This window comes from Hemitrygon akajei, chromosome 5, assembly GCF_048418815.1.
Source record: "Hemitrygon akajei chromosome 5, sHemAka1.3, whole genome shotgun sequence".
Classification (NCBI taxonomy): Eukaryota; Metazoa; Chordata; class Chondrichthyes; order Myliobatiformes; family Dasyatidae; genus Hemitrygon; species Hemitrygon akajei.
In genome coordinates this window covers 160,093,656-160,117,191 of record NC_133128.1, presented here as the reverse complement: position 1 = coordinate 160,117,191, position 23,536 = coordinate 160,093,656, and the positions used below count along the sequence as shown (strand labels likewise).

Sequence of the window (23,536 nt, the reverse complement as noted above, 5' to 3'; positions counted from 1 at the left end):
TATTAGTATTAACTATATACTAATATGATAGAATTTTTAAAAGCCAAATGCATTCACAGTGCATAAAAGGTAAAACCACAACAATGAAATAATTGAAGATTTCAAATTGAGGGGAAGGAGGAAATGCATTTATTAATGCTCAGTATTAAAAGGCAAACCACCATAAACCTCAGTCAATTATCAGTGCTAGCTCCGTCAATCAATAAACAAAGGATGAATAGATATGATGAGGTGATCTCAACTTTATCTAGTGTAACAGACACAATGGGCTAAACTGCTTCTTTTGGTGCTGCAAAGTGATTCTGAAAGAAAGAGGAGCAGAAGCCTCCTCAACTCTGCTCAGTTATTCAACAAGAATAGGGCCGATTTTCTACCCTGATGCTATTTTTATGCCCTATTCCTGTGTCCTTTGAATCCATTAACATCTAAAAATCTATTAGTCTCTATTTTGAATTAAATCAGTGACAGAGTTTCTATAGCCACCTGGGTGGAGAATTCCAAAGATTTACCTCTTAACTAGTGAAGAAATTTCTCATTTCAGTCCTAAATAGACTACCTCTTCTTTTGAGGCTGTGATTCCTAAGTGAAGACTCCTCAACCAGGTGAAATATCCTCTATATTTCTGCCGCGTTGAGACATTTAAGATCTTTGCATGTAGGTTTGCCTCACATTCTCCTCATTTTAAACAACTGTGATCTCGCCTTCACATGCCAGACCTGCCATTCAAGGAAACTTCATTACACTTCCTCTGTAGGAAATGGATTGTTTTTTGGAAAGAAAACCAAAATTGGAAAGGATATTCCATAGATTGGCAGAGCTAGGGTAGATTCTTTGAGTTTTTCTTCCCTAGGATGGAAATGTTAAATACTAGAGAGTATAACTTTAAGGAGAGAGGAGGAATGTTTGAAGGAAAGATGCGGGGTAGACACAGAGAGTGACGTGTGCCTGGAACACTGCCAGATGAAATGGAGGGAATATGTATCTCAGCGATACCTCAGAGGAATGTAGACCAGCACATGAACAGGCAGGGACTGGCAGGGCATACCATATGCAAGCATTCTGGGACACAAGTCATGGGCCAGAAGGCCTCTTCCTATGTTCTATTATTCTCTGTCCACATTCCAGGAGTGATCTCACTGAGATCCGACATAATTATAGCATGACATACTTAATCCTGCTCACCCGTGCATGAACTTTCTCTAAATTGCATACAAAAACACTAATGTCCTCTTGAACATCAGCCCTTCGCATTCTTTTGGTGTTTAATGCTCAGCACTTCCATTTCCTCTGCTGAAGTGGATGCATCATGCTTTCCTCACTGCATTTGATCTGCCTAGTCTGTATCCTATCTCTGAATCTTCATCATAAAAGTTCAAAATAAATTTGTTGTCAAAGTAAGTATACCATATGCAGCCTTGAGATTCGTTTTCTTGCAGGTATAATTTTCTGGTGAATTGTCCTGATTCACATGCCCATTTAGTTTCATACATTTAGCAAAATAGGAATATTGTTTTTGGTGCTGTCAGCGAAATTGTTGATAGATTGTGAACAATTAGTGTCAACACTCCAATATCTGTGGTTCCCCATCAATCACAGCCTAACAACATCAGAAAGACCATTTATTTCTACTCTGTTTCTTATCTGTTAACCAGCTCTTGATTCATGTGACTATATTACCCATAATTCCATGTGCTTTAACTTAATTCAGAGTCCTCCCATGTGGAGTCCAGTCAGAAATATTCTGAAGATCCAAGTACACCACTTCAATTGTTTCTCTTTCATCTGCTTACTGTTGCAAAAAAAAACTGCAACAGCTTATTTAAAACTGACTTTTTTTCAAAAACCTATGTGGGTTTTGCTCAACCATTTGTGCATTTCATTTTTTGTATGCTATAGATTCTGTATTTGGTGTGACTTCTGCGACGAATCTTTCAAATACAATCCCAAATGCATAAAATTAGATATAGTACTTAATGGATTGTACTGAGCTCAGTCTAACCCACATTTCATGTCACCACTACAAGATCCCACAGTTATGTTAGTTTTCTGCAGCCCCATGAGACGCAGGAGCTTCTGTCCAGCAGAATCATCTAAAGAGTGCTCGAGTGGTAGAATGTGTGATCTCATTCTGAGAGTGCTCCAGTAACGTTCAATTTATAGCATTGAAGGACAGTTTAATTATTTCTAAATGTTCCTAATAAGAGACACTTAAAAGCAGCGGAAATTGATTTCAATACTTTTATTTAAAAATTATAGTAAAGTAACAATGGCTAAAAATAACAAGTTTGTTTATTGAAGACATTAATCTATTTTAGCTAAAAAAAAAGTCTGGTAAAATAAATAAATAAATAAATAAATAAATAAATAGGTCAATGATTGCACTCAGATGAATAGGCTGCAATTGTTTCATCAGCCCCAGCAAAGCTAAACCTAAGGAGCTATGTACAAAGTACCCCCACCCCTGCCCACCCAATCCCTCAGCTCAGGACACGTGTGTATTGGCTTGAGAGTCAATGCCGAGTCCTATGGCAGAGCAGCTGGTCAGCTGCAGTATCAGCATCAGGACAGTGGGAGATGCACCTCACCAGCCTTTCTCCATCAATCACCAGGGAAAGCACGTTTTGTCCACATTTTAGTAACCTACGATCACTAGTTTGTAGAATCAAGTGCTTCCTTAAATAGATGACTAATTCAAAGAAAAGGGTACAAAGGATTCTATCCAGTGGAATGGTCAAAATTATAATACTTTAAAAATCAAGACACATTTTCAAGAGAGTAAATATAATTTTCTCCTTCTCAGTATTGTAGTGAGTGATTCAAGCAGCCATATAGTTTCCCTGGCCTTTGATAGAGGTACATAAGAAGTAACTCTAATTCTGTGTGAATGTTGGTGGTAACAAATCTTAGATGATCCATTAGAATCAAACAGATTGTTGACCACATTTTAAAAAGCACGGCCTGTGGAACAGTGACGAGCTCTGATTGCAACCTGGATTTTTATGTTAAAGTGGACCAGTGGGGAAATCTGAAAGGTGATGCCCATTTCAAGGTGCAATAACTAATAAGCATTGAAAACTTCAGCAGCACAACACCAAAATCCAGGTCTACATACATTCATTGTAACTGATCCATCCAGCCAAAATGTGCATTGTCAAGCAGAGTGAATACCTCGCCGATTTTGTTAACACTTGTCAAACTCAACCTTTCAACATTTTTTAATTTGCTCTGAGCAATATTACTCATCTCAAATGGTATGTTAACAAATAATCATTTTCTAGGTTTATAAACCAACCTCTTTCACAACGTGCAGTGTTTTCTTAAGAAGAAAGGGAAGAGAATGGTGACATTTCAGTCTGCTGCATGGGCAGTAAGGTAAAATTGCATTTGTTATCTGATTCTGACAAAAGCTTTTTAGAGATTGCTCACTAAAGCAGATAACATTATTATTCTAACATGTTGATCTTCCTTTTCTCCCTGTACTTATTTATTTATTGACACACCGTGCAGAGTAGGCCCTTCTGGCCCTTCAAGCTAAACTGCCTAGCAATTCTCCAATTTAATGCTAGCCTAATCATGGGACAACTTGCAATGACCGATTAACCTACTAAGCACTACATCTCTGAAATATGGGAGGAAACAGAACACTCTTATAGCACTCCAGAGGATGCTCTGATTAAGCAATAAGCAAAAATTATATTGAAACTCAACATCCTTCTAATTAGGAAACTTTATTGATTGGTCACACTTTTTTTTATCAAATATTTTAACTAATGAACTCAGTTAACATTTGCAGAATCAAGAGAAGTGAAACATTTGAAGGAACTGTTCGGAAAGTAAAGTTTGTTAATTTTATAAAACAACTTTATCAAATATTTGATGGGATGATAGGTGTTTATCTGCATTTGTTAAAGTGCTCCACACCTAATCAAGAGCTTTTCATTGAACAGATAGTATTATGTATGTTATTGTAGTAATCGCAGACTATCTGTTCTGTACGTAATGGTTAGGAATAAATGTCAATAATACTGAAAAACAAACCTTAAATAAAATAATATAAGAAGCAAGGCCACAAGAAAAACAAGAATATAATAAAGCATAACAACATCCCAGTGAACATCCTTCCTGTGTCATAATCTGATTTGAATACATACCGTAGCTCCAGGTTTGCCCTCTGGACCTGTGACTCCCGAATTTCCTGTAAGGCCCTGTAATTTTAATGAAAAATATTTAATGTTTGAAGTCCATATTAAAATATTCAGTAAATACTGTGTAACAAGATGCAAGTTAATGTAGTAAACATGTGACCAGTTGGCCAATTTATGATTCAGTATCCAATTTTTGGAAAGGAATTTATTTGTTATAACTTTTCATTTCTCTCCGGATTCAGTAAATGCAATATTTCAATTAAACATGTTACTTGCTGAGGCAAACAACTGACTTGCAAATAAACAAGATTTTAATTGCAATGTCTTGGCAAGTTACTGTATAGGATTTTTAAAAGTATTTTCCTTTTTTAAATCTCATTCCATCTCAGCTTCTTTGTATTCCATTTTCTTTTACATCAACTGCTGATTTTTGCCACTATAACTGGCTAAACTGAAAACCACTGAAGAGACTGAAAGGAAGTTGCAGGATCAAGACCGCAACAATACTTATTTAACAACTATTTTGTTCATATTATTCTTAGTTCATTCATATTAGTGCGTCAAGATTTTATAACATTTAACTGTTCCAATAAAATCACAGAGAACAGACTCAAACACTAGAAAATGTGCTGATGCTGGCAATCTAAAGCAACACACATACACAAAAAATGCTGGAGGAACTCAGCAGGCCAAGGTCATCATCGGCATCTTTGCCTGAAACGTCAAGTATTTTCTCTTTTCCATAGATGCTGCTTGGCCTGCTGAGTTTTCCAGCATTTTGTGTGTCTTCCTACAGAGAATAGACCACATTTTTTGCAGAGAATTAAATCTTATCCTGCATTATGCAAAATCAGTCACAAAGAAAATGTATAATCAAAAAGGATTTAAAATGAATTCAATTATTATTTCCCTAATCTTCAGTTTATTTAATGTTGAGGTACAGAACACCAATGAGGTAAATAGCGCTAAATGTTGAGCTATAATTTCAAACAAAAGAGACCATAAAACCATAAGACCTGGGAGCAGTATTAAGCTGTTTGTCCCATCGAGTCTGCTCTGCCATTGCATCATGGCTGGCCCACTTTTCCTCTCACCCCCAATCTCCTGACTTCTCCCCGTTCCCCTTCATGCCCTGATCAATCAGGAATCAATCAACCTCTTCAATAAGTTTACATAAAGACTTGGCCTCTACAGCTACCCAAGGCAACAAATTCCACAGATTCACCACTCTTCAGCTAAAGAAATTCCTCCTCATCTCCATTCTGAAAAGGCGCCCCTTTTTATTGAAGCTGTGTCCTCTGATCTTAAACACTCCTACCATAGGAAACATCCTCTCCACATGTACTCTATCAAGACCTTTCACCATTCGATAAGTTTCAATAAAGTCACCCCTCATTCTTCTGAATTCCAGTGAGTACAGGCCCTGCACCATCAAACAGTCTTCATATAACAAGCCATTCAATCCTAGAATCATTTTTGTGAACCTCCTTTGAGCCCTCTCTAGTTTCAACTCATCCTTTGTGAGTTGTGAATTTCACGGAGGAAGACACTAGCAGTATAGTGGAAGTTCCAGGAGTCAGGGGTCATGAAGTGTGTGAAGTTACCATCACTAGAGAGAAGGTTTTTGGGAAACTGAAAGGACTGTAGGTAGATAAGTCACCTGAACCAGATGGCATACACCCCAGGGTTTTGAAAGAGGTGGCTAAAAAGATTGTGGAAGCTAAAACTGCTCACAATACTCCAAGTGAGGCCTCACCAGTGCTTTATAAAGTCTCAACATTATATCCTTGATTTTATATTCTAGTCCTCTTGAAATGAATGCTAACCTCACATTTGCCTTCCTCACCACAGACACAACCAGAAAATTTAACATTTGGGGAATACTGCACAAGAACTTCCAAATCCCTTTGTGCCTCAGATTTCTGTATTATCTCTCCATTTCAGACATCACCAACCCTTTCATTTCTTCTACAAAAGTGCATGATCATAAATATTCATACTTCCATCTGCCGTTTCTTTGCCCATTCTCCTAATCTGTTCAAGTTCTTCAGTAGCCTCTCTACTTACTCAAAACTACCGGCCTCTCCACCTATCTTTATATCGTCTGCAAACTTTGCAACAAAGCCATCAAGTCCATCATCCAAATCATTGACATATAACATAAAAATAATCTGTCATAAAAAATAATCTGTGGAACACCAGCAGTCACTGGCAGCCAGCCAGAAAAGGCTCCCTTTATTCCCACTCTTTGTCTCCTGCCAATCAGCCACTGCTTTATCTATGCTAGAAACTTACATGTAATACCATAGGCATGTAGCTTGTTAGACAACCTCGTGTTTGACACCTTGTCAAAGGCCTTCTGAAAATCCAAGGACATAACATCAATCGATTCCCCTTTGTCTATTCTGCTTGTTATTTCTTCAAACAGTTCCAACAGATTTGTCAGACAAGATTTTCCCTTGAGGACACTATATAGCCTATTTTATCAGGTGCCTTCAAGTACCCCTAAAGCCACAACCTTAACAATCGACTCCAACATTTTCCCAACCACTGAGGTCAGACTAACTGGCCTATAGTTTCCCTTCTTCTGCCTCTCCCCCTTCTTGAAGAGTGGAGCAACATTTGCAATTATCCAGTCTTCCAGAACCACTCCAGAATCTAGTGATTCTTGAAAGATCATTACTAATGCCTCCCTAATCTCTTTAGCAACCTCTATCAAAACCCTGAAGTGTACACCATCTGTCCAGGTGACTTATCTACCCACAGATCTTTCAGTTTCCCAAAAACCTTCTCTCTAGTGATGTTAACTTCACACACTCATGACACTTGACTCCGGGAACTTCCACCATACTGCTAGTGTCTTCCTCGATGAAGAACATTGCCAAATATTTATTCAGTTCATCTGCCATTTCCTTGTTGCCTCTTTCTACCTCTCCAGCATCACTTTATGGTGGTTTGGCATCCACTCTTGCCTCTCTTTTACACTTTATGTTTCTGAAGAAACTTTTGGTATCCTCTTTAATATTATTGGTTAGCATACTTTCATATTCCATTCTTTACTTTCTTAATAACTTTTTTGTTGCCTTCTGTTGGTTTTTAAAAGCTCCTTAATCCCCTAATTTCCCACTTATTTTTGCACTATTATATGCCCTCTATTTGGCTTTTATGTTGGCTATGACTTCATAGTACCATTAGAATGCTTCTTCATTTTTGGGATGTACAGTGCATTTAAAAAGTATTCACCCCCCTTTGGAAGTTTTGATGTTTTATTGTTTTCCAACATTGAATCACAGTGGATTTAATTTGGCATTTTGACACTAATCAACAGAAAAAGACTCTTTAGTGTCAAATTGAAAACTGGTCTATACAAAATGATCTAAATTAATTACAATTATAAAACACAAAATAATTGATTGCATAAGTATTCACCTCCTTCAAGTCAGTATTTAGCAGACGTATCTTTGACAGTAATTTCAGCCTTGAGTATGTGTGGATAGATTTTTCTCAGCTTTGCGCATCTGGATGCTGCAATTTTTCACTATTCTTCTTTATAAAACTGCTCAAGCTCTGTCAGATAGTATTGGGATCATGAGTGAACAGTCCTTTTCAAGTCCAGCCAGATGGTCAGGACTCTGACTTGGCCACTCCAGGACATTAACTTTGTTGATTTTAAGCCATTCCTGTGTAGCTTTGGCCTTATGTCTTGCTAGAAGATAAATCTTCTCCCAAGTCACAGTTCTCTTGCAGACTGCATCAGGTTTTCCTGCAGAATTTCCCTGTATTTTGCTGCCTTCATTTTACCCTCCACCTTCACAAACCTTCCAGGGCCTGCTGTAGCGAAGCATCCCCACAGCATTATGCAGCTACCACCTTGCTTTATGGTAGAGATGGTGTGTTTTTGATGATGTGTGATGTTTGGCTTATGCCAAACATAGCATTTAGTCTGATGGCCATAAAGCTCAATTTTGGTTTAATCATACCATAGAACCTTCTTCCAGCTGACTTCAGAATTTCCCACATGGTTTCTGGCAAACTCTAGCTGAGATTTCATCAGAGTTTTTTGACCCCATCAGTGGCTTTCTCTTTGCTACTCTCTCAACAATCTGCAATAGGTGGAGCACCTGGACAACAGTTGTTACATATGCAGTCTCTCCCATCTCAGCCACTGAAGCTTGTAACTCTTCCAGAGTTGTCATAGGTCTCTTGGTAATCTCCCTTACTAGTCCCCTTCATGCATGGTCACCTTTTTCGTTTTGAGGACGGCCTGCTCTAGGCAGATTTACAGCTGTCCCATATTCGTTCCATTTCTTGACGATTGACTGAACTGTATTCCAATGGATATTCAGTGACTTGGAAATTTTCTTGTATCCATCTCCTGGCTTGTGCTTTTCAATAACCTTTTTGTGGAGTTGCTAGGAGTGGTCTTTTGTCATCGTGGTTTAGCTTTTGCCAGGATACTGACTCACCAGCAGTTGGACCTTCCAGATACAGGTATATTTTTATTACATTCAATTGAAACACCTTGACTGCACTCAGGTCTCCAAAAACAGATCTCCATTTAACTAATTATGTGATTTCTAAAACCAACTGGCTACACCATTGATGATTTAGTGTGTCATATTAAAGGGGTGAATACCAATGCAATCAATTATTTTGTGTTTGTAATTAATTTAGATCACTTTGTAGAGGTCTGTTTTCACTTTGACATGAAAGAGTCTTTTCTGTTGATCAGTGTCAAAAAAAACTCAATTAAATCCAAGGTGATTCAATGCTGTAATACAATAAAATATGAAAACTTCCAAGGAGGGTGAATACTTTTTATTGGCACCATATATATCCTGTGACATCTGAACTACGTCCAGAAATTTCAGCCATTGACGCTCTGCCATCATCCCTGCCACTGTTCTTTTCCAATTAATACTGGCCAACTCCTCTCTCTTACCTCTGCAGTTTCTTTTACTCCACTTTAATGCTGATACATCTGACTTTAGCTTTTCCTTCTCAAATTTCAGGGTGAATTTGATCACATTATGATCACCTTACTCCTCAGGGTTCTTTTGCCTTAAGCTGTTGAATCAATTCCAGTTCATTGTACAACACCCAATCCGGTATAGTTGACCCCCTAGTGGGCTCAACCACGAACTGCTCTGAAGAGTCACTTCACAGACATTCAATAAAATTCTCCCTTTTGGAATCAGGAACCAACCTAATTTTCCCAATCTACCTGCATATTGAAATCCCCCATGATGATTGGATCATCTCCCTTTTCATGCATTTTCTATCTCCCAAGGTAAACCTTGTAGACCACATTTTTTCTACTATTTGGGAGTCTGTATATAACTCCCATCACGGTATTTTTACCCTGCAGTTCCTTGCTCTATCCACAATGATTCGACCACTTCCAACCATACAGTATGTCACCTCTTTCTAATGATCTAATTTCATTTTTTACCAACAGAGCCACACCAACCACTCTGCTTTCCTACCTGTCCTTTCAATACAGCGTGTGTCCTTGGACGTTAAGCTCCTAGCTATAATCTTCTTTCAACTATGAATCAGTAATGCCTAAAACATCATGCATGCCAATACGTAACTGTGCTAGAAGTTCATCACCCTTTTTCCATATACTGCGCACATTCAAATATAACACTGTTAGTCCTGTATTCACCCTTTTCAACTTTGTCCGCCTTTAATGTTGCAACTCATCTTGTTGACTGCAGTTTTTCCCTATCAACAGCCTCTCTTTGCTATGAGTCTGACTACACATTGCCTTTCTTTGTAAGCTAACTACCTCATCTTCAGCCCTGTCACTCCAGTTCCCACCCCGCTGTCAAATTAGTTTAAGTCCACCTGCCCGCAAGGATATTGGACCCCCTCGGGTTCAGGTGCAAGCCATCCCTTTTGTACAGGTCATAACTTTCCCAGAAGATATCCCAATAATCTATAAATCTGAACCCCTGCTCAGTTCCTCAGCCACACTTTCACCTGCCAGATCATCCTATCCTTACCCTCACTGGTACGTGGCACAGACAGCAACCCAGAGGTTACTAAAGCTGGCGGTCCTGTTTCTCAGCTTTCTACAGCGGGGTGGGAACTGGAGTGATAGGGCTGAAGATTTAGCTCCCTAAAATCTCTCTTCAGGACCTCCTCCCCTTGTCTGCCTATACAATATGTACCAAGGCTTCTGGCTGCTCAGCCTCACCCTTCAGAAGGCCATGGACCCAATCCGAGACATCCCTGATCCCGGCACCAGGGAGGCAATCTCTATTGTGCCCACGGAACTTCATCTATGTTCCTCTGACTAAGGAATCTCCAGCAACACTTCAGTCCTCTTTACCTCTCTGCTCTTCTGAGCCACAGCACTAGACTCAGTACCAGAGACCCATTCACTAGTGTTCCCCCCCCAGTAGGTCATCACCCTCAGTATTATCTAAATTTATATACTCATTAGGCCGGCTGGTGGCGCAGTGACATCAGCTCCCAACTCTGGAGCAAAGGTTCCCAAATTCGAATCCAGTCGGGGCATTCCCAGACATGCTTTCTATCCGTGCCGGGTTGAGTGTCGAGCTCGTAACTCGACCTCATGGAAAAAAAACACTGCGCGGTGAGAAGGACATGGGGGACCACTCACAGAATCTTTCCTCCAAGACAACTACTTAAACACTGCGCGGTGAGAAGGATATGGGGTACCACTCACAGAATCTTTCCTCCAAGACAACTACTTGAAAAAAATAAGTGGTCGCCGAGACTCTGGTAGGGCATGGCACACAAAAAAAATATACTTATTATTGAGAGGAACAGCGCAGCTGTACTCTGTGCATGTTCCCTCCTTCTCCTGCCTGTCACCCAATTACCTGTCTCCTGCAATCTAGGTGTAACTATTTCCTTGTAGCTGTCTACCACCTCCTCATTCTCCCATATGAGTTGAAGGTTATTAAGCTGCAGCTCCAGTTCTTTAATATGTTCTCTCAGGAGGTCTCCCAGATTTCCCACATCCCACACATAATAGAAAACACTGCCCCTGGAGCTATTCTCACTCTACTATGCACCAATAAATGAGGAATGAACAAATAAGAACACAGACAGAGTAACTTACAAGACAATCGATCGCAGCCAAGTCTGATGAGCCAAACCACTCTAAAAACTGGACACTCAAAAGAATGGCCACTCTGTTTAACTTGATTTGTTCTTATTGGCCTGTTCTAATTAATCCCTCCTGCTGATTGGTCACATTTCAACTCAGTGAATCTCTGCCTTCAAAATCTCAATCGCCGCCCTGAATAAAATGGGCTCTTTTCGTGCACCCTGCTGTCGATTGTACAACTCAGAGAAAACTGGCTCAAAGCTCTACTTTTTAAACTTTGAATGCAGACCAGACTGAAAGGCAGCTCTCTTTACGCACTGCCTCTTGCTGATGGGTCTCTCCTCAAATCAGAAAAATTGATGCAAAACTCTACCTTCAAAATTTCAGTCCCCGCCCTGATGAATAGCTCTTTTCATCACCCGTAGTGAGGATTATTCAACTCAGTTTTGTCCAGAGATTTCTTCAAATTTTGTATTAAATTAAGTAAAGCATATCAGTCCATAAAATACTTGCAAACAATTTTAAGATTTAGACTTAGATTTTTTGTTGAGATTTTCCTTGGATCTTATTTTCCACAGTGTTTAAAGGGCTATTTAACCAGTTAATTACTTGATTTCAATCTTCTTCAAATTAGCCTTTGGCAAACTGGATATGCATGCCAAATGTTCAGACACAGAACTAAATATTGTACATCTCTATATAATTATTACTAATGTGAGGGAGACATTGTCATGTAATTTATATCATATAAAACATTCTTACCCTTGCTCCTGGGAGACCACGATCACCAGGACGGCCAGGATCACCAACAGCTCCTTTGGGGCCTGAAGGACCTGTGATACCGCGCTGTCCTTGGGCACCCTGACGGTATAGAAAGCATAATGTTGAATAGGCATCTCTGGTAGAAGTGTTGAAGTATAGATCATCTTTCTTGTAAATTTTTAATACTTTGCATTGAAAAATACTCACCTTTTGACCAGGTAATCCATCTTGACCCGGAAAACCGCGATTACCTGGAGAACCCTAATTAGAAAGAAAACACGGTTTCTGCATTTAAATGTCCAAAAGATGAAAATAATTATGTAGCTTTGGATTCAGTTTTACCCAGTGTATTTTGATATAATTTCAAATATATCAGTATTGATTATGCTTGAGCAACATTCTTCACTGGCAATATGAATGCTGTAAATAGTCTAATTTTGCAAAGCATTACTGTTAGCCTTGATAGTGCCATCACCAATGCTTTTGTGTGCATTACCATGTTGGGACTAGTGGTAACCATGAGAGCAAATATTCCTTTGCTCTTGTGTAACATAAAGTCTAAAATGCTGAATACCCCACCACTGCTATGACACTCTGAGGTAAGTGTCTAAAGCAGATATGTGTTTTGCTTTAAACCACTTGCATAATAATAATAGGCCTCTAATTATCATTTACTAAAATACCATGAAAGGTTCATTAGTTGGAAAGTTTACAAGTAAATTAAAATATTTGTAAAATATTTGGTTCAATGTTTTACTGGACATTTAAAAGGTCATTAAAATCACATTTGACTGCATATATAATTATCTTACTCTTTCTCCAACTGGACCAGGAGGGCCAATTGTACCAGGGTCACCGCGAAGTCCTCTCTTGCCTTCTTCACCCATTGGACCAAAAGCTCCCTGTGGACCAGGCGGACCCTAAATGGATCAAGGTAGATGGAATATGTAATATGAATAACTAGATCTGAACATTAGCACAGAACATTTTGCTTGACTCTTCCAAAGCAATGTAATAACTTCTCTTTCCCAGACCTTGTATAAGATTTAAAGTTATTCTACTTACAATCATTTTGGAAAAATTGCAATAAATCTAACATTTCTTATTTAAAAATGAGTTGCTAAAGTCAAAAATAAAACTCACAATAATGAAAATGTCAGACTCATAACAGATGAAATTTATTACAAAGAAAGTGCAATGTATATCATTTGTAAGGAAAATAAAGAGACAGTATTATTTAAGTGGTACAATTTTAAAAGACATCTAGAAATAGAATCCAGGATTCACAAGAAAGACCGGAGATGCTGGAAATCTGGAGCACCACACAACACATGCTGGAGGAGAAGACGTTTCACTGAGATTTTTTCCTTAATTTTTTTTTTTAGTTGATTCATCTTTGGGAATAGAGTCATCAATTTACTGCTCTTCAAAAATATAGTAGTGAGTTCAAATCTTGAATCTCTCACTTCTGAGGATATTCACATACACAATCCTCTTGAGTAGGAAGTTCCTGGACTTGGGCCAGAGATGACACAGAACTGTGACTTATTTTCAACTCAGGATGGTGTGTAACTAGGAGAGAAAGAGTTTATGATAATGTTCTTATGCATCTGAAGCTCTTGTCACTTTTTAATTGTACCTTTGTAGAATTTGGAGGTGTTGTTGGAGTAGTCTAGACAGACAATCATTGTGTTATACGTAAATGGTGCTCACTGAATCTACCATGACCAATGATGGAAGAGTGAACATCTCAACTGGTGGATCATACTGGAATTGCACTCATCCAACCAAGTAGATAAACCCAATTTCAACACCCTGCTGATTTGTGCCTTACTGGTGATAGAAAATCTCTGGCATGTCAGGCGATCAGTTAGAATCTGGCATACTTTTGTCATGATGTGTTGATGTGGCCAGTCCAGTTTTGTTTCTGGTCAATAATGATCCCCAGATCTTTGTGGATGGATCAGTGATAACACATTGAACATCATGGATAAGTGATTTGACTCATGTTCATTGTCTGCCATATTTGTCGCACAAATATTACTTGTCATTTATTAGCTCTTGCCTGAAAATTGTCCAGGTTATGGTGCATGCAGGCAGAGTCTGCTTCATTTGCTGTGGAGATGCATATGAAATTGAAGACACTGCAATCATCAGTCTACATCCACATTCTAACCCTAGGAGAACAGTAAGGTCAGTAAGGAAGTAGATGATCAGACAGCAGAGAACCATTTGGCTAGATGGTTCATCAAGTCTTCTCAAACTTCTAGAGGTGTATGGTGAGAAGTGTATTGACTGGCAGCATTACAGCCTGGTACAGGAACACAGATGCCTTTGAGCAGAAAATCATTCAAAAGGTAGTGGATTCGGCAGTGCATCATGGGTAAAGACCTCCCAACCATTGAGCACATCTACGTAAAACACTGCCGTAGAAAAGCAGCATCCATTATCAAAGATCCTCACTACCCAGGCCATGCTCTTTTCTCATTGCTACCGTCAGGTAGAAGGTACAAGTGACTCAGGACTCACACACCAGGCTCAAGAACAGTTACTACCCCTCAACCATCAGGCTCTTGATCAAAAGAGGAGAACTGCACTTATTTTCTTTCTGGTGGTCCCACAATCGATGGTCTCTCTTTAAGGACTCTTTGTTTCATGATTACATACTAGTTATTTAGTGCTATTTATCTATATTTTCATTTGCACAGTTTGTTGTTCATTAATCCTGTTTAAGGTTACTTTTCGATAGATTTGTTAAGTGTGCCCACAGGAAAAAAAGACTCTCAGGATTGTATGTAATGATATGTACGCATTCTGATAATAAATTACACTTTGAACTTTGATTTTGAAGGCTGTCCTGCCAATCAATCCTGCTTTATTTATTTCCCCTCTCAACCCAGTTCTCCTGCATTCCCCCATAACCTTTGACACCCTTACTAATCAAGGACTTATCAACCTCTGCTTCAAAATATACCAACAACTTGGCCTCCACAGCCGTCTGTGGCAAATAATTTCACAGATTCACCACTCTCTGGCTAAAGAAATTCCTCCTCATCTCTGTTCTAAAGGGATGTCTTTCCATTCTGAGGCTGTGCCATTTGGTCCTAGAATCTCCCTCTGCTGGAAACATCCTCTCTACGTCCACTGTATTGAAGTCTTTAGCAGCCAGATATATTTTATCTAGTCCCTGAGGAACTCCTGAACGGATGTCCTGTGACTGGATTCATTCACCTCTGACAAATATAATCATCTTACTTTGCCTTGGGTATGACATCAATTATGGTGTCTTTCCCACTTGATGCTCACTGATTTCAGTTTACCAGAATTACTGGATACCATATCTTATCAAATATTATTTTGACATGAAGGGCAGTCACTGTAACATAACCAGAATTTAGTTCTGTGGTACGTTTTTGGACCAGAGCAATGATGGAGGCTGGTACGGAAGGGTGCAGGCTAAACCCACATTGGCGTTAGTCAGTAGCTTACTGGTGAGGAAATGCTCAGCACTCTATTTGCATGACATTGCTGACGATTGAAAGCAGAATGGGGGCACGCTTCCCACTTGAAATGGATTCACCATGCTGTTTGTGAAGCAGGCATATTTGGCAATTTTCCGTGTTTCTATTGTTGTAAATGTACAGGGAGAGTTTGGCCAAAGTTCTGGCTGATTCTGGAGTGCCATCCTTCTGCAGCAGAGCCAGGTGTTTTTAGCTCCCACAGCCTTTGCAGTGTTCATTCCTCTCGGCTGTTTCTTGATATCATGAGAAGCGAATGGGATTGGCTAGAGAGTGGCCTCTGTGATGATAGGGAATCTCAGGAGGAAGTTAAGGTGGATTATATTCTCAGTTCTCTTGGGTGAACACAGTTGTGTGTGTTTCACCCTGGGTTTTTCAGCCTACATGTTGGACACCATCAGCTTTGAGGTTGGAAATGATCTTGGGACCAACTTCTCAAGGTTACTCGTTTAATGATCTATCAGCATTCACAATTCCCTGTGGCAGGACTAGAGAACTCCGATCTGTTGTATTAGTGTGAGTCAAATAACCTTGTACTGTATATTGATTTCTGTAATTATTAGTTGGAATGCATGTAGTCCTGTTTGGTAACTTCACCAGGCTGGCACCTCAGTGTTAGTATACCTAGTGCTGCTCTTGACTTGTCTTTCTGCGTTCTTCATTGCAACAGGGTTAATAGTCATAATGGTGGAATGGGAGAACATCCAGAGTTAAGGTTATATGTTGCAGCAGGCATGCTTCTGCCGGTGATGATCTACGATGCTTCATGGGTACGCAGTTTTGAGCAGACAGATCTGTAGTAAATTTATTCCACTTGGTAAGATTGTACCACCATATAACATGATGGAAGGTGTTATTTCCCTAGAAATGGACTTGGTTTCCACATGGAAAGCGTGATGTTCATTTCAATCTTGGACAGACGTATTGGCCACTGGAAGTCAGCGATTCAGGAACAGCTCTTCCCCTCTGCCATCCGATTCCTGGGCGGACATTGAATCTTTGGACACTACCTCACTTTTTAAAAAAAATATACAGTATCTCTGTTTTTGCATTTTTTTAAAACCTATCCAATATATGTAGTTGATTTACTTGTTTATTTATTATTATTATTTATTTTTAATTTTTTTCTTTGCTAGATTATGTGTCTGCTGCTGCTAAGTTGACAAATTTCACATCACATGCCGGTGATAATAAACCTGATTCTGATTCTGATGACTCCCTCACCGCCTGCTACATACACAATCTGACAGCTACGTCTTTCAGCCCTCAGCAATCTTGGTCTGTAATGGTCCCAATTCCATACACCTATGTGCAAGATATTCACTAATATGAATGATCCAAGTCATCTGCTGTAACTTTTACTTAGTACAAACTTTTGTCAGCATCTTCGGTTAATCATGTATTTTTCAGACTCCGGACCCCTGCTAATCTTTACGGGTGAAGATTCCATGTGATTCCTTAATAAAATTCTATTTGGACAATGACAATTGGATCACATTCCCTCTTGATTAACTAATCTCCTAGATGTCCAGTCTCTGCTTCACACACGTTCGAGTCCATATTAGTGAAACACAACCCCCCCCCCCCCAATAACAATGGTTGACAAATGGTAGCAGGAAGAGAGAAAAAGGAATGAATATAACAATTTGTTCTGTGGAATTCTCTGCTTAGGAAAGCAGTAGCAGCTACCTCGTTAGATATACTTAAGGCGTAGGCACATGACTCCCATCAACTTTTTAATACTCATTACTATCTTACAATAAACCTACTAAATTCTGTGGCCATATTCTACAGTGATTGTTTTTTATTGAAGGGTGATGAGACTTACAGACTCGCCCTTGATTCCTCGTTCTCCTTTGTAGCCTATTTGTCCTGGTTCTCCCTGGATTAAAGAAATAATGTTATCAACAAATGCAGAGTGTTCAAAAAATAGATATTTTTTCCAATGTTAATTGCCTTTAGCATCTCTGAATATCCAACACAATTAAAAGCTCTTGAAATCATTGACAGATATGAAAGATGACAAAGCTCCTGCTTCAGCTTGGCTCTCTGCTAAAGGCTGTCAATGATCAAGGTTGAGGCTAATGTGAAAATGAGCATGGATGGAGGATTGGTTATCCAATAGAAGGAGGAGAGTTGGGAAAAATGGGTGTTTCCCTGGTTGGCAGACAGTGGTGAATAGACAGTGCTGTAGGGCTTGGTGCTGGGCCTACAAATTGTCACAATAGTATTAATGATTTAGAAAAAGGGACTGAGTGTAGTGAATCGATGTTTCCTGATGACACTAAACTGAGCGGAAAAGCAAGTTATCCAGAGGATGCGGGAAGTCTGTAGTCTGTAGGTTAAGTGAGTGGGAAGGCTTTGGCAGATGGAGAATAATTTGGTAAATATGAGATCATCCACTTTGGAAGGTAAAATAGAAGATCAGATTATTATTACTTGAATGGTGTAACTCTGCAGGATATGGTTGTGCAAAGGGTCTAGGGAGGCCAAGTGTATGAAATGCAAAAGGTTAGCAGATGCAACAGCTATAAAGAAGGCAAATGGAATATTTGCCTTCATTGCAAAGGGATTGAATTTAAGAGCAGGAAGGTTATACTGCTGGGAATCAGAAGAATGAGGGGTGATCATATAGAAACATATAGAATTATAAATGAGATAGACAAGATAAAGGCAGGAAAGTTGGTTCTCCTGGTAGTAAGACGAGAACTAGAAGACATACCCTCGAGATTCAGAGGAGTAGATTTAGCAAGGAGATGAAAAGGAATTGTTCATTCTGTGAAGTTCTCTGCTTAGGCAAGCAGTAGCAAATATCTCATTAAACATATTTAAGGTACAGTTAGACAATTTTTGCATAGTAGGAGAATTTAGAGTTACTGTATAGAGAAAATATAGGAAGCTGGAGTTGAATAAATGGTCATTTCAGCCATGAATAGGCCAAATGCCATACTCCTGCTTCCATTTCCTATGTTCTTATGTTCTGTCAGGGGTGCACAGGAGCTGGGTCTGTGTATTATATCAACCAAAGCCTTCTTGACATCCAAGTCTATTTGCCAGTTTCAGAGGCGAGGAGCCAATGAAATTAACGTTCCATATCTAAATCCAGGTAAGTATAGAAATTGGAGCTCCATATGTGATGATATTACCTAGCAAGGGAAGTCTAGTGTGATCCAGGCAAGATTTTAAAAAAGAAAGCTATTAAAACAAAGCAATTATATATTATCAATTATATTATCTACTATTAAAACTATTATCAATATATAACATTATATATTATCAATAGTGTATTATTAAACTTGAAATAGCAATTATGTTTCTCTCTCTACTAACCTGCTGTCAATCTGGCTTTCTATCTAAGAATTAAACACAGGAAGATGGGTAAACAATGTTCACACTGGGACATGCTGGAAAGGAACCATATACTGTACTTAATGGTTCTGTTCTGCCTTACTTAACATTTTACACTGTTATGTATAAATATCTTAATTATTAATTTAAGAATGTCATAAGAAACCCTATTTCTAGGGTGAATCCAATGTGTTCATGATTTTTTCATAAAGGATATGACATCCTATAAAGGAGTGGCTAATACTTTTCTCTTTATAAAAGGCTTGATCAGACATTCCACATGTATGCCAGTTAGATCAGAAAGACCACAGTAAACATAAGACCATATGACATTGGAGCAGAATTAGGCCATTCAGCTATCGAGTCTGTTCCACCCGTTAATCATGGCTGATCTACTGTACATCTCAATCTCATTCTCCTGCCTTTTGTCTTGTCACCTTTGATGCCCTAATTAATCAAGAACCTATCAATCTCTGCTTTAAATGTACCCAGTGACTTGGCCTCTGCAGCTATCTGTGGCAATAAATTCCACAAATTCATCATCCTCTGACTAAAGAAATTCCTCTTCTTCTCTGTTTTAAAAGAACAGCCTTCTATTCTGATGCTGTGCCCTCTGATCCTAGACTCTTGCACTACTGGAAATCCGATGGTGAACCATTGTGAATTAAATCATGTAATGATTTCAAGTAGTTTAGTGACCATCTCTGTACTATTGTCAATGGCAATTTGAAGTAGAAATAATTTTTAGCTTGTGTCTATTCCAGTTAAAGTGAACACAGTATGCAATGATTAGTTGCAAAATAAGAATGAATGCAAAGTAAAGAATAGCAACAGATATATTCTGAATATAAATTACCTTAGTTTTATTTCAAGTGGAATGGAAGTCAATGTTAAATTCATAGTTAATAACCACAAATACATTTCTTACCCTTTGACCTTTGATTCCAGGAGGACCAGTGCTCCCTTGTGGACCAGGAGACCCAGGAGGGCCTGGAAATCCAGCAGGACCCCCAAAGCCTGGCGAACCCTAAACAATGAAAGGAGATCTATTAGGTGCTGGTTCAAAGATTCAACTTCTTTAAAATCAACCTTTGGACTAAGCCACTCAAACACTCTGACTGTGAAAAGAGGCAAGGTCATCATTTGATCTCAAGAGGTTGCACGGAGCATAACAGCACAGGCCTTTCACCCATAATGTCCGTGCTAACCATGATGACAATTAAGCTAATCCCATGGTCTATAGCCCTGCATAACCTGCATTCCCATGTATAAACATTTTAAACACTGTTATCATGTCTACTTCCACCTCCTTCTCTGGCAGTGCATTCCAGGCACCTACCATTCTCCGAGGAAATAAAAACTTGCCTCCTATCTCCTTGAAACTTTGTCCCTCCAACCTTAAAGGTATGCCCTCAGGTATTTGACATACCCATTCTGGAGGAGACTTTACCTGATCCATGCCTCTCGTAATCTGATTTACTTCTACTAGGCCACGTCCTCAGTGCTGCCGCCAGGAGGCAGTTGTTTTTATATTACAATGCAAAACGAGGGTGTGAGGCTAAGAGGAATGGGAGAGGGATTCTCCTAAGTAGTTTTGCTGGTCGCTGTTTGTGATTTTTTTTTGCCCAGATCACTGTAGCTGCTGAGAGCTGTCACCATGGTCCGAAGGCTTGTAGCATCCAAATGCCAGATGGTCCTTGTATGCCTGCTATTTTTGTGTGATCACATGTCTCTTGTTTGAAAGGCATGATGAGTTATTAGGGAACAGAGTCTGCTGCAGATAAGAGCATGTATCCAAAGTTGGTTGATCCCTTTAAGAGCACAAACCGCAAACTACACAGAAGAGACCAAGCATTATGACTGATACAGCTACTGCTTCACGACTCCAGATACCCACATCAAAACCCGTACTTGCAGGCTCTCTATTCTCCCTGTGGCCATAGAGTTTCCCCTAGGGTGCTCAGGTTTCCTCCAACAGTCCCTTAGACTCAAGCATTGGTAGATTAATTGGCCACTGTCAGTACATAATTTGATCACTGTGTAACTAAGCAGTAGCATCAAGAGGAGTTAATGGGAATATGGGGAGAAAAGGTTACATAGAAATTTAGTGGAGAATGGAATGACTGCGAGTTAGCATGAACTTGACTGAACAGAATTCGCCATAACAAATGGCCACCTGTGTTGCCACCTAAAAGAATGGAAATACAGATTAGACATCAAATTCAAAAATAAAACACTGTTTATTCTGAAAGTCATTTAATTAGGCACACCCAGAATTAATTTCTTCCTATGAAAATGACTTAAGATTGGTGAGGGTGTGGATAGTGAAGCAGATTGTCCAAGATCCAGATAACTGGATAAAGATCAGTTGGAAAGTTGGCAAAGACATTGATACTGTAGATGGAATTAATGCTGACAAGTTTGAGTTGATGCATTTTGGGAAGTCAAATAAGGATGGGATATAAAGTGAAAATAGAAAGGCACTGTGGACTGGTTTTGAGCAGAGGGGGTTTTAAGTCCATAATTCTCTGAAAATGGCAACAGAAAGTGGTTAAGGAAATGAAGAAGGCATATAACATGCTTGCCTTCATAGTTCAGGGCTGAGTATATAACAGTTTGGAAATTATGTTGCAACTTAGCAAACCTGATTAGACTGCTTTTGTCGTATTCTGTGCAGTTCTGAACTCCACACTGTTGGATCTTAGGAGTAAGTTTTAACACAGAGAGTGGTTGATATCTACTGCACAGAGATGGTGGAATCAGGAACAATTACTATGTTTGAGCCATTTAGGCAGATACTTAAAAAGGCAAGGCACGGAGGGATATGAACCTAATGCAGACAAATGGCATTACTACAGATGGGCAAAAAGACTGGCAGGGACTAAGTGCCTAGATAATTGTGATTATTGTGTTGTACAACACTTTGACTATTTTGATAAATGCTGCCAAATCCATAGGTCCTTCCATTACACGGAAGAGCTGCTGGTCAAGGTGTAGCTGTCATTCTATGCTTAAGAAACATATTATTCAATTACAACTTTGTGCCCCATGATTCTAAAGCAAATGTAATACACGTACGTTCTAAAGAATAAAGGATACAGTATGGTAAGATCGTCCCAAGGATTTAAAATATGGATGAAGAATTTACAGTTGATACGGTAAGAAGTGTGATGTACAATAAGCCAAATGATGGGATATTCATAAACACTCACACTTCTTATGAAATGGAGCAGATTATTTGGTGTTTCTCAAAGTAATTACGTCAATCTCAATCCTCATTTATTTTTCAGTAAACTACTCCCTCTCACACACAGAAAGTCTGATTCTGATTCTTCTACCCCCCCCCCCCCCCCCACTCACACTTGGGGTAATTTACTGTAACCAATTAACGGGCCTGACAAGTACATAACTCTTTTGAAATCTACATACACCATGAGAAATTAATGATAAGTACACATTTCCTCAAAACCTCATGTCACCTGCATCCTAATGTCCCTGCCTAATTTCACATGTGTCTGCTCTTACCCATCCTCCCTCCACTCTACTAGGGATAGGGTTCCTCTTGTCTTCAACTACCACCCCACCAGCCTCCACATCCAGCACATAATTCTCCAAAACTTCCACCACCTCCAACTGGATCCCACCTCCAAACACATCATTTCCCTCCCCCCCTCCACTTTCTGCTTCCCACAGGGATCACTCCCCATGTGACTCCCTTGTCCATTCATCCCTCCCTACTGATCTCCCTCCTGGCACTTACCCTTGCAAGCAGAACAAGTGCCATAACTGCCCCTACACCTCCTCACTCACTGCCATTCAGGGTTCCAAACAGTCCTTCCAGGTGAGGTGACATTTCACCTGTGAGTCTGTTGGGGGTCAAATACTGTGTTTGGTGCTCCCGGTGTAGACAGGTTTCAGATGGTTCAATTCCTGAGTGTTTTAAGAATTCATTGTGACAGATCTCTCTAGACATTATTCACATCATGAACCAAACTCATTCTAGCTTTTTGTGCAGGCAACTAGATCATAGATTACATGGAAACATCTACTTTTTTGGATGGGATTAGCTCCACTGGGAATTTAGAATTTAATCCAATGAAAAGGTAAAATAATGTTCTCCACCCTTTAAACCACATTAAATATACCTCTCAGATCTCTTCCTGAGAATTAAAAGGAAGAGGGAGGAGACTGAGAGAAACAAACATCTTCATGGTGGAATCTCAACATGGAGGAAGCTCAAGCTTCCAATAAATTGTGTAGATCATGAAAGCCAGTACAACTTTCTATTGTAAATGTGTTATGTAACAAATAATCTCAAGAGATTACCTTCTTGCATATAAACATGGCTTGTGAATGAGACAGGATAAGACCACTTGTGACATTAATGATACACAGGCAACACCTACATAATGGTGTGTTGCATTACAGTGGGCTTGTGTTCCTAGAAAACAGCCTGCCTCACAATTTTTCATAATGTTCACTCACATTATCTACATGTACATAATTTTTTTAAACTTTATATTGATATATTTATTCTTTTGTTGCCTGAGCAAATTAATTCTGTATCTCAAATTTTGGTAGTGATTTCTTGATATCTGTTAGGACAAATTTTGCTACCCAAACTGCTGTAATATAGGGGTCACCTGTTCAGTTCTCAGAGTGCTCTTTCTATGCTTTGG

General features: G+C 39.3%; 1 protein-coding gene across 1 annotated transcript in view; it reads right to left on the bottom strand.

The window, feature by feature from the left end:
• The window catches only part of LOC140728382 (uncharacterized), a 257,199-nt gene that overhangs the window by 50,789 nt on the left and 182,874 nt on the right, over positions 1 to 23,536 (bottom strand). Inside the window, exons 21-26 of the mRNA XM_073047008.1 lie at positions 19,786 to 19,884; positions 17,338 to 17,391; positions 12,804 to 12,911; positions 12,199 to 12,252; positions 11,992 to 12,090; positions 4,152 to 4,205 (exon numbers count right to left, since the gene is read on the bottom strand). Of these exons, the coding sequence (XP_072903109.1) occupies positions 4,152 to 4,205; positions 11,992 to 12,090; positions 12,199 to 12,252; positions 12,804 to 12,911; positions 17,338 to 17,391; positions 19,786 to 19,884 (468 nt within the window). The remainder of the gene's footprint in view (positions 1 to 4,151; positions 4,206 to 11,991; positions 12,091 to 12,198; positions 12,253 to 12,803; positions 12,912 to 17,337; positions 17,392 to 19,785; positions 19,885 to 23,536) is intronic.